This window comes from Dioscorea cayenensis, chromosome 14 (assembly GCF_009730915.1).
Source record: "Dioscorea cayenensis subsp. rotundata cultivar TDr96_F1 chromosome 14, TDr96_F1_v2_PseudoChromosome.rev07_lg8_w22 25.fasta, whole genome shotgun sequence".
Taxonomy (NCBI): domain Eukaryota; kingdom Viridiplantae; phylum Streptophyta; class Magnoliopsida; order Dioscoreales; family Dioscoreaceae; genus Dioscorea; species Dioscorea cayenensis.
In genome coordinates, this window is record NC_052484.1 from 19,308,093 (window position 1) to 19,321,921 (window position 13,829).

The 13,829-nt window shown below is 34.0% G+C and overlaps 3 protein-coding genes and 1 long non-coding RNA gene across 7 annotated transcripts; 2 read left to right on the top strand and 2 right to left on the bottom strand.

Moving 5' to 3' along the window:
- Position 1: 1 nt before the first annotated feature.
- On the bottom strand, positions 2 to 906 carry LOC120275449 (photosynthetic NDH subunit of lumenal location 3, chloroplastic-like). 2 transcript variants are annotated; one of them, XM_039282023.1, is made up of 3 exons: positions 703 to 906; positions 348 to 585; positions 3 to 270 (listed from the first exon to the last, which is right to left on the bottom strand). In XM_039282023.1, the coding sequence occupies exons 2-3, from the start codon at positions 582 to 584 to the stop codon at positions 145 to 147; spliced, it is 363 nt and encodes a 120-aa protein (XP_039137957.1). In that variant the 5' UTR covers position 585; positions 703 to 906; the 3' UTR covers positions 3 to 144. The 2 variants fall into 2 exon arrangements, with proteins under 2 accessions (XP_039137956.1, XP_039137957.1); XM_039282022.1 differs by lacking the exon at positions 703 to 906 and having other exon boundaries at positions 2 to 270; positions 348 to 686.
- An 865-nt stretch (positions 907 to 1,771) lies between these two features.
- Positions 1,772 to 6,073, top strand: LOC120275370. 3 transcript variants are annotated; one of them, XM_039281918.1, is made up of 5 exons: positions 1,772 to 1,925; positions 2,614 to 3,257; positions 3,685 to 4,194; positions 5,486 to 5,718; positions 5,942 to 6,073. In XM_039281918.1, exons 2-3 carry the CDS (start codon positions 2,739 to 2,741, stop codon positions 3,988 to 3,990), a joined length of 825 nt encoding a protein of 274 aa, XP_039137852.1. In that variant the 5' UTR covers positions 1,772 to 1,925; positions 2,614 to 2,738; the 3' UTR covers positions 3,991 to 4,194; positions 5,486 to 5,718; positions 5,942 to 6,073. The 3 variants fall into 3 exon arrangements, with proteins under 3 accessions (XP_039137852.1, XP_039137853.1, XP_039137851.1); XM_039281919.1 differs by having other exon boundaries at positions 5,547 to 5,718; XM_039281917.1 differs by having other exon boundaries at positions 3,685 to 5,718.
- On the bottom strand, positions 5,426 to 6,226 carry LOC120276230 (gibberellin 2-beta-dioxygenase 8-like). The gene is made up of 2 exons (XM_039282952.1): positions 5,933 to 6,226; positions 5,426 to 5,695 (listed from the first exon to the last, which is right to left on the bottom strand). Exons 1-2 carry the CDS (start codon positions 6,224 to 6,226, stop codon positions 5,426 to 5,428), a joined length of 564 nt encoding a protein of 187 aa, XP_039138886.1.
- Positions 6,227 to 6,293: 67 nt separating this feature from the next.
- LOC120275371 lies at positions 6,294 to 7,891 on the top strand. The gene is made up of 2 exons (XR_005541096.1): positions 6,294 to 7,465; positions 7,565 to 7,891. It is a non-coding gene; the product is annotated as an uncharacterized LOC120275371 (long non-coding RNA).
- The last annotated feature ends 5,938 nt before the right edge of the window (positions 7,892 to 13,829 follow it).

Sequence of the window (13,829 nt, forward strand, 5' to 3'; positions counted from 1 at the left end):
AGATATCTTGCAAACTCTTAAATTAAAATGCAGTAATTCCTTAAGATGATTTAGAAATTAGATTACAAAAAATAACACTTAAAATATAAAATGCAGTAATTCCTTAAGGTTGTTTAGAACTTAGATTACAAAAATAACTATTGATCATTTTCGTTCATTTCTTCCATGCAGTAATTGAAGAGCAGTCATCACTTCCTGAAGAGCTAAAGCTGCATCATGGTAATGTATCTGAATCAAAGACACTCTCCTGCTCTTCAATGCATTGCCGAGCTGCAATCACATTAATCGATTCAATTAGCATGAAAATATTCTGCTTCATCGGAAAAAAACCGATTAGATTAGATTACCTTTTCGATACAAGAGAACAATGTATTGGCAAGATGAGTAAGTGAAGCCTTCTTGTGTTCATCACCGGCAATTGATATAATTTGGCTGAGATCAAAGTACAGGAAAGTCGATTTCAGCCGGAGATCTTTTCTGATAAACTCAAAATTATCGTCATTCTCATCGACTAATTCCTCCTCCATTGACAGTAGATCGAACACGCATTTTCTGATTCGACATAAGCTTCCCTTTGATTTCATGCTGTCCATTGCAAACAAGAACACCAGAAATATTCAACAGTGATTTGAATGAAGTTCATTAACAACAAATTAATAACATGAGAAAAAGAACAAATGGTCCAATCAAAGACCATCAAACATTGAAAGGATGAGCTGTTTAGGCCTCAATGCTGCCAGAAAGTGGTACAATTGGCAAAGTAGAACTTGGAAATGTCTTGCCTTTGAATGGAAGTAAGGTACAAAATAAGAGACCCATTGGAATAAAACTCTCTAAAGATGTAAACTTTAATCAATTATCACCAAAAAAGAAAACAATGTGAAGATTATTCTTAGATAGTTCTAAGATACATACTTCATTACAAATTATCACTTGATAATTACAGGTTTAATCTTATAAGTGATAGAGTTTCTATTTTCCATTGTAATTAAGTTTAGTAGCATGGCATAAGCATGCTTGTATAAATATAGAGAGAGTAAAAAAAAGTGTTTATATGTACCTGAAAATTTGGATAATTACTAATATGCCCCTGTAAAAAATTTGCTTGTATAGTTGTATGATGGATGAAGAGAAATAAATGGGGTAATTTGGTCTTGTTTGTTTTGCCCCTTAAGGAAATTATATTTATTTTGACTTTCAAATTTGATCAAATTGTAAACCAATAAAATTCCCTAATTAACTTTCAGCATGATGGTATATAAATAAAAAATAATTGTCCGTATATATTTATAAGCAGATACTCTAGTCTGAATCTAAGTAATAAGAGTTTTACGTGTAGATAAATCTCTCACCATAGAAGTTCTTTAAATACCCAAAGATTTTAACTCAAAATCATTTATTTAAGTAATTAAGTCTCTTTTACTTACCAGTCCACATGTGCAAATGTAAGTTTTTCATATTATATTATAAACTAATGGATATAACTTGTTACACCAATGGATGATCTGTAGTTATTTGATTATACTATATGATAAATGGTATTGATATAATATTTTACTTTAATAAATGATCTGTAGTCATTTGATTAAAATCCAATAGCTGATATAGAAATACCCATAGAATTGTTATTAACGGACATCAATAATAGACTCATGCGATGACATTTAAATATATATATTATATTTTAAATTTTTATTCAGTTACAATGTTACATAGGCAATTTTTTTATAAAAATGTTATAAACTAAAATTAGATTCTAATTATTAAAAGATCTCAACTATTTATATTTTCGACCGTTATTTAATATTTTTCTCTTTGGATCTTTGTTTTTAACTACGATGTGATGTGAGCTTTTGTTGATCCTTCTCGCGCGCGGTGTTCTGGCCTTGGCTTTCATCCCTTCTCCATCTTGGATGTGATTTTAGGTAAGATTATAAAGTTTTCTTGTTGTTTGTTTCCGATCTTGTTGAAATTTGTTTGCAGGAATCGAGAATTAGGGTTTGTGTTTGGAGGGTTGCAATTGAACTAGTGTTTTTACGGTGAATATTTTTAATTCTGAACAAATTCATGGTCAAAAGTCGCATCTTTGATCGAAATTCGGAAATATAAGGATTTTAGGGTTTGTTTGTGATTCTTTTCTGTTCTAAATTTTGCTGATTACTTGTTGTTGGTTGTCCTTTTTTCATGTTACTTAGATGGAATTTTTCTGTTTCAAGTTCTTGGCTTAATTTTATGGTTTATCGGCTGGATTGCGCTGATGCGTTGTTTGTTTTTTAGACCTTGAAATCCTGTCTGTGATTTTTCATTTTTTTTAATCTGGTTTTCTCCTTTTCAGTGACTTCTTTTAGTTTTTCAAACTATGCACTGTGTTTTTCTTTTGTATAGAGCCGTGTATACACTTCATAGTAGAACTAGCTATCACTAATTCCACTATGACAAGGACCAACAAAGTTAATGTTGATGGTCACTGGATGAGGATAAGATTTTGATATAGTGATCATTATAATATCTGGGAATTTCTCAGTTTCATATTGACTATTAGTTTTGATGATTCTAAATAAATATTAACTGCATTGAGGAGAGAATATTCATGATTTTGTTTGATACCTGCAGGTACTGTCATATGGCTGGCTTACTTGCTAAGAAAATTATGATTGTTTCCCTTCTTGAGTCTGAGGCAATTTAAGAAATATCAGTGGCATTTTGACAAAGAAAAGAAAAGAAAACGCAAAGAAAACATGACTGAAGTAGTTAGTCAAGCTAATATTGAACGAAAAAGGCGTTTACCTGCATGGATGAGCACTGATAAAGATCAAAAGAAATCTGAAAATGATAATACAAAAGTTTCCGAGTCTGAAGAGAGATCATCAGTGCAAATCAGTCAATCTAAGGCTAAGTCCACAACGAGAAAGCGGGATAGAGAAATATTAAGACAGGAGAGAGGTGATCTGGTGGTGTTCGAAACTGCAAAAAATTTTGATTTAAAAGGGGAAAACAAGGAATCAAATAGCAGAAATGAAGGGCCAAACAATTCTTTCAGTAGTTGTGGTAAATCTGATTTACTGAAGAATAGGAAGAAGAAAGGCAAGAAAAAATTTGGTGAATGTGAGAAAACACAATTTGAAAGAGCTGTTCCCGGGAAACAGGACCAGAAGAGCGGCAGGTGTGAAGTTACTGAGATAAAAGCCTCATTGAAAGGAAGCAGTGATGATGAAATAGACCTATCAGTTGAAGATCTTAAGAGCATTGCTAAAGAGGTAGATTTGTTTTTATTCTATTTCTTGAATATTATTGCTGCATCTTATCAGTCTTTTATCAATTTTATTAGAATCTTTCTGTGAGCTTTATTTAAAATTAATTTTAATGTCAAATAATCACTTCTTTCTGTCTGTGAATTGGCACTTTCAGTATTGGATTGTAGGAAAAATTGATACAAAGCACTTAAATTTAGTTAGTTGAGTTCTGCTAGTCCATTGGTGACATGGTAATGGTAGTACACTTTATGCTATAATTAATAGCCCAGCGGCATTGTCCCCATTGTGAAAGGTGTTGGTGTGGCCCGTGTGGGACATTCAAAAGGTCCCGAATTTTGGTTGTTTTCTAGCTAGTGTCCAAAGTTAAGTATTTAAACCTAGCTCTCTATGGCTGCCTTTTTAACATCCTAACTTTGGCATTTGATCACAGTATGCCTGTGCAAATACTGAGAGTCAACATGTGAGGCTAGCTTTGAGAAAAACTGTCTCAGGATTGGATCTATCAAGCTCACTTGACTCTAAGTTTGATTCTGGAGCATATCTCACAACAGCTACTGCATTCAACAAAACGTTAACTAAATGTACCAGGTCCAGTTCACAAATAATCGGGAATGAGGTGAAGGATAAAGATTCTCCTGCGGTTGAAAATTTCAGTTGTAACATTGCAAGAACAGGAGATGCTGCCCAAGATATGTTGGAACTTTTTCTAGGTCCCTTGCTTAAAGGAGGCACATAAACAGCAAGATATTGGGATTAGTAAAACAGAGGGCATGATCTTTGTGGATGAATCTAATGAAGCCCACAGCCAAGCAGTGTTGACAGAAAAGGCAACTGTGGAGAAAAAGAAGGGCAGTCTCAAAGAGAAGGTGGCCATGTTTCTTCTCTGAGCAGGTGCTAGAATTTGGAATGTGATATTTGCTGCTAATTGAGAATTGATGAGGTAATCGTTCTTTCATGTATTGTGAATACCATGTATTCTACTATTTTTCATCTTTATACTATTAGAGTTATATATTTGCACATGTAGATCAATTTATTCTTAATTTTGTTGCCAACAAGCCTTCTATGCATGTATTTTGAGGAGAAAGCAGCAGTTGGGCCACATCTGGATTGAATTATATGGTGGTATTCTGAGGCAATAATATACATCCAAAATGAGATGTTTAAAGTGAAAGTTCTTGCAATCTAATCTACCTCTTTTGGTATGAAAAATTTGTCAGTTGTTTTTGAAGCAGAGTTGGATGTTAATGATGTGTAACACCTCTTATAAACTGATTCTGGCCTTTTTCTTTTATAATAATAATAAACCAAAATTTTATGCAAGTAACAACTTTTTTAACATGCTTTGTTTTATTTTTTTTTCAAATTGGGAATTGTTCTTTTAGTAGTCCTACTCAAAGATTCGTAGCTGTCATTTAATTTGAATTTCAAATTCAAGTACTGAGTTAATGGTTTATTGGATTGTTGATTAGCTTGATAAGATTGAACAGATTTTTTATCAGTTTACATATGTTACATTGAAGACCATTGGATCTAATATTAACACTAAGAAGAGGAGAGGAATAGTGTATTTTATTTTATTTCTTGGTGTATTAACAATTTTCAGTGGGTTTCAGAGTGAGAACTAATAAATTTATAGTGATATACAGCAACATAAACTTGTTTGGACATGTGCATTATAGGCATGTTAGTACATCTTCTTAGAGAAGGGGTAATTCATGTTCTGTCAGCCAAAAGGATAAAAGGAAAGACAAAAGAAGTAAATAGATGGAAGGGTTAAGAAATGGTGAGTGCAGAGATGTAGAAGAGGAGACTGTGTTTCTAGAAAAGTGTGGAGAAAGACATTTTGTGTGATCGAACTTAAATGGTTTAAGATTAAAGCTTATTATTGTTGTATATTGAATTACTTATAGTGAGCGCACAAATTTGCAAATTCTTACAACGTCAAAATATTGACTCTTTTAAGCATGATTATGATGTCAAGTCTTTAGTAAATAATTTGTTAATGTTCATTATTTATCTTGAAAATTGAAATTTCTCCATGCTTCCTGGTCCATTTTGAGGCAGCAACAAGATTGTTGGATTGGTCATTGACATATCATGTAATTCATCAATATGTAAATATGTGTAAAACTAAGAGTTTCATCTTTTTCTGCTGATTCTTATTGGTGTTAATGCGGGGCCATTTCTTTTTGTATTTGCTGGTTGTTGTACTGGAGAAATCTTGACAGACCTACTTTGTGTCCATTCCTCTTTACATCCTCTTGTACCTGCTGCCTGAACTCCCCGAAGGTGAAACTCTTGTAAGGGGAGGACTTCTTGCAGCTTCCTATGGTGGACTCATATGATGGGCATAGAAAGTAGGCAACGGAGTACCTGTCCACCTTTCTGTTGACCATCACCTTGTGCTCCACACTCTTGTAAATGTCATTGCTCCATGCCTGTACAATGAACCACTCATCAGGTAAAATTGTTTTAGCCATTTATATTACTATGACTCTTGCTCATGAGAAGCTGCTCAAAATAATTCCAGTAAGCTAGATTCTCTTCTGGAATAAACTGAATTCAAAAAAGAATGCCTTCACTTGTTTATCTTTCAAATCAAGGAATTGTGTATATTTTTCCTATGCATATCAAAATATTTGATTTTTTTAATGTGAAGTTCTGAAATATTTTACCTGAAATAGGTCGCCAATGTTCACAATTAGAGCATGTGGATTTGGTTTGACAGCGACCCATTTGGAGTCCTTCATCAGCTGCAGTCCTCCTACCTGATCCTGGTATAGGATAGTTAGGAAGTCGCTGTCAGTGTGAGGTGTCAATCCAAAGGTTTCTGGTGAGAATGGGCATGGGGGATATCGATTCAGACGTATGAAGCATGTGTTTTTGTTGCAATTTTCCAGGAAAGAATGACCAGAGTAACCCATATTCTCAGCTAGAACTCCAGCAATCAGACAGGCAAGTTCCGACATTGCTCCTGCTAGCTTCTCCATCACATCCCTAGCATGTAAAGCATTCGGTTTGGTTACAGTAGCCACATTCATTGAACCATTAGTTGAGGGGGAGCGTGAACAATAAACTCATTTGCAACGTTGGGCTTTCTGGACACATTTCAACAGATTTCAAAGAAAACTTTGAAACACAAATAGAAGGTAAAGTTATGAAAAATACCTTAGGGAACTGACTTCTTCATTCCAAAAATTTTCGTCGAAAATCCTATTGAGTGGAACATGAAAGGCTTCAGACCATGAGAATTGTGTGACAGAAGTTGCTGTTGGAGTCCCCCACCTATAAGAGTCACTCAAGAGGCCAGTGGCCTTCTTTTCAAAGGGCATTTTGAACATTTTTATCTGTTCATTTCTGATCTCACCCAAGAGCTTCGGGCTAATCTCATGGTTCAGCACTTGGAAGAAGCCCCACTCAGAAGAGGCCTTCGCCATCACTTGCATACAAGTGTGCCTCTCGTCTTTGTCGTTGCTTTTCAAACTGCGTAGGTCTATTAATGGGAGTTCACATTCCTCTTTAACTTCATGATCTTGGTTGTTTAGATGTTGCTGGACTTTGTTTAGATCATAAAAGAATGCTTTATATTGGCTGTCAAAAGGAGGGTCACAGATATTATTGTAGCTAAGCATGTCTGCTCTTGGCATTGAAAGATGAGTGGTGAATGGAGAATGTTGGTGCAGATTTTGTTGGATGCCTATTGGTGCTTATATTCTGTCACATGGCTGGTCTTAGAGTTTGTGTCTAAGTGGATAAAATGAATATATACAATTATCACATTTAAAGCTAACATGGCTGAACGCTAGATTGCAACTTTTGGTGGAACGGGAGCATTCTGCTGAAACTTGCCTGGGGTGACCATTTCCACGCACATGGTGTAATGCAATGGTTTTTTTTCAACCTTTTGGACTCTTTGAAGACCCTGGTCTTAAATTATTCTGGTTTACTCCGTTCTAGTCCACAATGTTGATTCCCAATGTTGATTCCCATATGTGCTTTTAGATAACAAACGACTGATTGTTGAACACCAAATTAGTATTTCAGTGATCTTTCCTTGAAATGATCTTCTTCTTGTCATGACTTGAACCAGTGAAGGTTGCTCCAACTTAGTGGCTTATCTTGGTTGATTATATGCTTATATGTAATCAAAGTCAATCACCTTGACTTCGGTGCAGCATTGGGAATGATAATGTAGTAGGTAGCATGTGGTGAGCCCTCTATGAACCATTACTTTTCTGAATAATTCTGATTAAGATTCGGCAATTCCTGGGCTATGCAGCTTAAAATACTTTCTGCTCACATTGCAGCCTGCAGATCTTAAAACGGAAGTCTGAACGTAAGATGAATTTGAAAGAAAATTGCATTGGATAATTATACCGGAGGGCATGGCATTGACATTTAAGGTATGCATCTTCCAATGTAAATGTTATTAAATGGGACTGGTATGGACCAACATATGCTAATTCTTCTGTAAATTTCTTTTTTGTTGACTGTCAGTATTAGACTTCACAAAGTTTGGATCATTTTATATTTGACTAGTTCATTACTGTATCAGAACTGCTGGAAACATGCCCATTTGGTAGAACATGTGATGTTTCCTTCATGTGGTTGATCAATAAATATTGTCAAGTAGATGTGTGGCTAGCCCCCTCTGCTATTAAGGTTTTTATAAGATATGAGCGGTTCTTTTGGTCTTCAGAAGTTAGGCATCTAATGTTATGTTATTCATCACTGAATGATGAGGCATGTGAGAAGTTGATTGATTGCATGAGCATTGTCTCCTTGCATATGCTTTAGATCAAGTGATCTTAGGTGGATTGTGATCATGAAGTCAATCCTAAACACAGGGAAGGATAAGAAGTTTTTTGAACACTGTGCTTTAGATTTCATTCATGCTTATCTCAAAAATAACTTCACAGATTGTTGCCTTGAACCAATTCTAGTGCATTCTATACTTTTCTTTGAACTAGGACTGATATCAGGATTGTTCTATTAACTGCACTGATGTGAAAGTGACATGACAATTTATTCATACTCCTGCCTGAAGTTTTTTGTTTCTTTCATTTGTTCATATCCATGCTTCATTTTGTTAATGGTTGTGTGATTTTTTTAGTCTGTGAGCATAGATACTTGATGTGATGTAATTCATTTAAATTCGGTGCACATCAGATAGTTTCAGTAAAGGTAGCGCAAATGATTTCTTCCATATCTAACTCTATTGTCCTATCTTGACATTTGAACACATCACTATCAAAACTATTTCTTTATTTTTTGAGGAACCTCATTAGAATTGGCAGGTCAAAATTTAGAAAGAAACTCTCTAAAGATTCAGAACAATCCAATAGGAGGAAAGTTTCACTCTTTGTGATATCTTTTAATCAAAAGTCTTATTTTATTTTGCAATTCAAAGCTAGACTTGTTTTTTAAACTTTGAAGATCATGATCCTAGGAATAAAGTTTTCAATTTTTGTTGTTTTTCCCTCTAGGTCAAGAATTGGAGCTGTGATACTGAATTATATTTGTTTCTTATCTGGATCAACTTGTGATATTTGGGGATTTTAAACAACTTGCATTGCATCATTATGAACTTTTAGAAAAGAAAAAAAAACAGTGTTCTGCTTGAAAATGCTTTCATGTTTTTTCTCATGACTAGTTGTGAACTTTCAGAAAATGTCTTCTTCTGGAAAATGGTTTCATTAATTTTTTCAAGTATGTCATGTACTATATCAACTCTGAATGCAAAGGATTGCATTTGTTTATTATTTTTCATTGTTTTAACAGGTCATGTGACCTTTTGATCTTGAAAATATATGAATGGATTTTTTTTTTCCTGTTAGTCAAGAATTGGAGCTGTGATACCAAATGGGGTGGCAAAGAATTATATTATTAAATAACAGAAACTTTTTTTTCTTATGTGGATCATGATGTGATGTTTGGATTATGAACAAGTTGCATTGCATTATTATGAACTTTTAGAAAAACATATTCTTCTTGAAAATGCTTTCATTGTTTTTTTTTTTCAATTGTGTATCATGCGTTACATCAACTTTCAATGTAAAGGATTGTTTTTTTTTCTTTATTTATTGTTTTCCATTATTTTAATAGGCCATTGTTTTTACAAAAGGCGATAAATACCACTCCACAAAAAGATGTTAAGGGTCAGTTACGGTGACTTAATGATCTTTTAGGGATTTATTGATTCGGTCAGACATCAGACATCACATCGGGCGATCAGAGTACCATGTGCACGTCGAGAAAATATTTTAAAAATTAAACTAAATTAATAAATTCCTCTAACCATGCAACTCTGGATGGAAGTTAAATGATATCTTCCAACAGAAACATGAATAAATAGTGTTATTATGCACATTACTATAATAATACTGTCGACCCTAGGGATTCGATTTTGGGTTTATCCATTCACTATTTTTCATAACATTCAATTAAACTAACTAGTGGTTGTTCATGCCATTGTTCTTAAAAATATATGTAAAAGGATTTTTATTTTTATTTTTTCAGTTTCATTTCATGCTATGGTGGTATTCATATGAAATTACTGGGAAAAAAATGTAATGATGATGATATATGGATGGTTAGGCTTTCTTTATATATTGAAATTATAAAAGGTGACCCTAGTTATTAATTTTCAGCCAATGGGTTTGAAAACCAACCTGATTTCACTGAAAAAACTAGGGTTTTGTTTTTCACAAATATACCTGTGCAAAAACTCAAAATTACGTACATGTGTGTGTATATATATATCTACTTGAAAACATTGAAATTCTTCCCTTAATTTGAATTAACTATCTATATTTTTTTCTTTATAATTGAGTTATAAACATTTACCAAATAAATTTTTACTTTAAAATATATCTATTTGTATAAATATTATAGTTATATTTATAAAATATATATTGTGGCCTCCTTTCTTTCCACCCGGCTTTTAATTAGGATTGACCGGATAAAAAGCATAGATCACAAATCAAATTTTAATATTTTGTAGACTTCAAAGGATTGTGGGTTCATGACTTCCATTAGGGGCAAGCCCCTAATGTTAATTACTCTGGACATTGTCAAATGAACCTCCGATTAAGAAAATAAGTGTGAAGAAAGAAACATATTCCAACAAATAAATTTTATTCATGAATTCATAGACTTCGTTGAAAATACAAGAAGTTTGGAATTTAATCATAGTGACGCAACAATAATTGTAGCATTTTATCTCCTTCGAGCTATTTTTTCTCGAAAATCACGCTTTTTTTGACTTTTTGGTCTTCGTCAGCGAGTCGAAATATGCATCTTGAACATGACTTAGAAAGCCCGGGTGAAGTTGTGTTTTTGGATATTTGAATTTGCATCTTGGACTTGATTTGGAACTTGATTTAATTCTTCATAAGCTTGACTTTCGAGGCTTATGAAATTTTTTTCGTAACTTGTGAACTCTCCAGCGCTTTATCCTTAATGTTGTTGAGCTCATTTGTTGATTTATTTGAAACTTGAAACTTGGACATTTGATCTTTTTGCATCTTAGATCTTGATTTGGATTTCAAGCTGTGGATTCTCTATGTTGATGAATCACAAACTTGGTTTGACTTTTCATGAGCTTTGACTATCATGCTTGTGAAGCTTTTTTTGCAACTTGTGAACTCTTAGCGCCTTAGCTTTGAGGGTTGTTGAACTCATTTGTTGAATTGTTTGAAACTTGGAACTTGGACTTTTTAGTTTGCATCTTGAATTTGATTTGGAACCCGATTTGATTTTTTTATAATTTTTCGACCTTGGACTTGTGAGGGCTTTTTCAGACTTATGAACTCTTCAACACTTTAACTTTTGAGGGTTGTTGAGCTCATTTGTTGATTCATTTGAAACTTGAAACTTAGATCTTTGACATTTGACTTTTTGCATCTTAGATTTTTGATTTGGAACTTGATTTGATTTTTTTCATAAAAGCTTGACTTTTCATGCTTGTAGTTATTTACAACTTGTGAACTCTCCGACGCTTTTATCCTTGAGGGTTGTTGAGCTCATTTGTTAATTTATTTGAAACTTGGATCTTTGATTTTGCATTTTAGATTTAATTTGGATTTCAAGCTGTGGATTCCCTATGTCGATGAATCACAAACTTGGTTTGACCTTCCATAAGCTTCGGCTGTCATGCTTGTAAAGCTTTTTATAACTTGTGAACTCTTCAACTTTTCATCCTTGAGGTTGTTGGGTTCATTTGTTAAATTTGCTTTCTTTGATTTGATTTTGAACTTGATTTGACTTTTCATTAGCTTCGGCCTTTAGGTTTGTGAAACTTTTTGCAACTTGTGAACTCTTCGATGCTTTAGTCTTGATATTGTTGAGCTCATTTGTTGATTTGGTTGAAACTTGGAACTTGGATATTGGAATTTGCAACTTTGATTTGATTTGGAGTTTGATTTGACTTTTCATAAGTTTCGGCTTTTGGGCTTGTGAAACTTTTGTAACTTGTGAACTCTTCAACGCTGTAGTCTCGAGGTTGTCGAGCTCATTTGTTGATTTATTTGAAACTTGAAACTTGAAACTTGGACTTTTTAGTTTGCATCTTCAATTTGATTTGAAACTTGATTTGATTTCTTTATAAGTTTTGGCCTTCAAGCTTGTGAAGCTTTTTGCAACTTGTAAACTCTTCAACGCTTTAGTCTTGATATTGTTGAGTTCATTTGTTGATTTGGTTGAAACTTGGAACTTGGATATTGGAATTTGCAACTTTGATTTGATTTGGAATTTGATTTGACTTTTCATAAGCTTCGGCTTTTGGGCTTGTAAAACTTTTGTAACTTGTGAACTCTTCAACGCTGTAGTCTCGAGGTTGTCGAGCTCATTTGTTGATTTATTTGAAACTTGAAACTTGGACATTTAAACCTGCATCTTGGATTTGATTTGGAACTTGATTTAATTTTTTATAAGCTTCGGCCTTCAGGCTTGTGAGGCTTTTTGCAACTTTTGAACTCTTCAACGCTTTAACAATGAGGTTGTTGAGCTCATTTGTTGATTCATTATTTTTTTTTAATGCCTTGATTTTGATTTGATCTTTTGTTTTTAGAATGCTTCGGTTTTGAAGGTCTTGAAATTTCTTTGTCACTCTAAAGAGAGTCAATGGCATCAAACATGGTCCATCAGGTCGAAAAGAGTTTTAATGGTTTTGAAATTTTTCGTCACTCGAAAGAGAGTCAATGACCTCAAAAAGGGTCCATCGACTCAAAGAGAGTTTTAAGGGGTTTTGGAATTTTCTATCACTTCTAAGAGAGTTAATGGCCTCAAACGAGGGTCCCATCGACTCAAAGAGATTTGTCATCACTCCAAAGAGAGTCATGACCCTCAAACCGGGTCCAAGAGCTCAAAGAGAGTTTTAAAAGGATCTTGATAGCCCAATCCGCTTAGTGATGATTAAGAAGCGATGAAGAGGCCCTCCAAAAAGAGAAGCGATCGACATGCATTAGACATCGCGTGTAAGCTTAAGGGGTCTTGTGAAATTACCAAAAATATCCCTCATCTTCGCTAAAAATTCTTTTTTTCTTCTTTTCTTTTTTTCTCTTTTTTTTGCATTTAGATCCTCTAACTTTTCATTTTTTTCACGTTTTATCAAATTTTGCAAATAAACCCCCAAACTTTCACATTTTCATATTTTTCCATATTTATTATTTTTTTTGCAGTTAAACCCTCGAGCTTTCGTATTTTCACACATTTTCACATTTTTTGCATATATGTCCTCAATTGTTTCATCATTTTTTTTTCCATGGATTTTGCATAAAAGCCCAACTTTCTACAAATGTATTTTTTTACCATGACAGAGCCCTCTTTTTTTTCCTTCTCTCTTTTTTTCAAATAACGAATAATTACATTTCTAAGCATGTTTGAACTCAGCATGTTAAAAGTTCAAAAAAGCTAACTAGAGAAAAATCTACAAGCCAAGGCATGAGATGAAGATTTTGATTGAGAAAACATGCCACCATGGATACATAAAAGCATGTTGCCACATATACAATTCATTGCTCACTTAATCAAGGAGTGCATGGTTAGTAAAAGCAATCAAAGTTACGGATCCTACCATGGCATGGATTGACATGGGAGTGAATGAAGATTTTTTGTTTTGTAAAATAAAATCCAAACATTTTTTCTTTATAGCATAGATGCAACCAGAACATGTATAAACATATATATTTTGGATGGAACTCTATAAGAGCATCTACCTCTTTCAAGCTATAAGCACTTGACGAGCTTCTCAAGCATGCCTCGAGATTTGTGCTAGGGTTATGACGTGGCGAAGCTACATACATCGTCACCACCACCACTAAAGTACATGCTCTCGTCTTCGTGGTAGTGTTTGGAGAAAAGAAAGAGAGTGGGAGAGAAACTACATGAGGCAGAGGACCATTTAGTCGATCTCAAAGCGATCTTTGGATTCTCAAGTTCCTCTTCACAAGAACCGGTTATTGATCTCCTCAACGCCTTGGAATGAAAATCGAAACCTGGAATCGGAGAAAAGAGATAAAGAGCGAGGAGGAGCAAGGTCTCGAGCGCGCCCACGGGCATCACCCTCGTTAA

Coding starts and splice junctions, on each gene's coding strand:
- LOC120276230 (XM_039282952.1), bottom strand. CDS start 6,226: ATGTCGGAACTTGCCTGTCTGATTGCTGGAGTTCTAGCTGAGAATATG. Junction 5,696..5,932: donor ACATTGGCGACCTATTTCAG/GTAAAATATTTC, acceptor TTCATTGTACAG/GCATGGAGCAATGACATTTA.
- LOC120275449 (XM_039282022.1), bottom strand. CDS start 593: ATGGACAGCATGAAATCAAAGGGAAGCTTATGTCGAATCAGAAAATGC. Junction 271..347: donor TGTTCTCTTGTATCGAAAAG/GTAATCTAATCT, acceptor ATGTGATTGCAG/CTCGGCAATGCATTGAAGAG.
- LOC120275370 (XM_039281917.1), top strand. CDS start 2,739: ATGACTGAAGTAGTTAGTCAAGCTAATATTGAACGAAAAAGGCGTTTA. Junction 3,258..3,684: donor TTAAGAGCATTGCTAAAGAG/GTAGATTTGTTT, acceptor ATTTGATCACAG/TATGCCTGTGCAAATACTGA.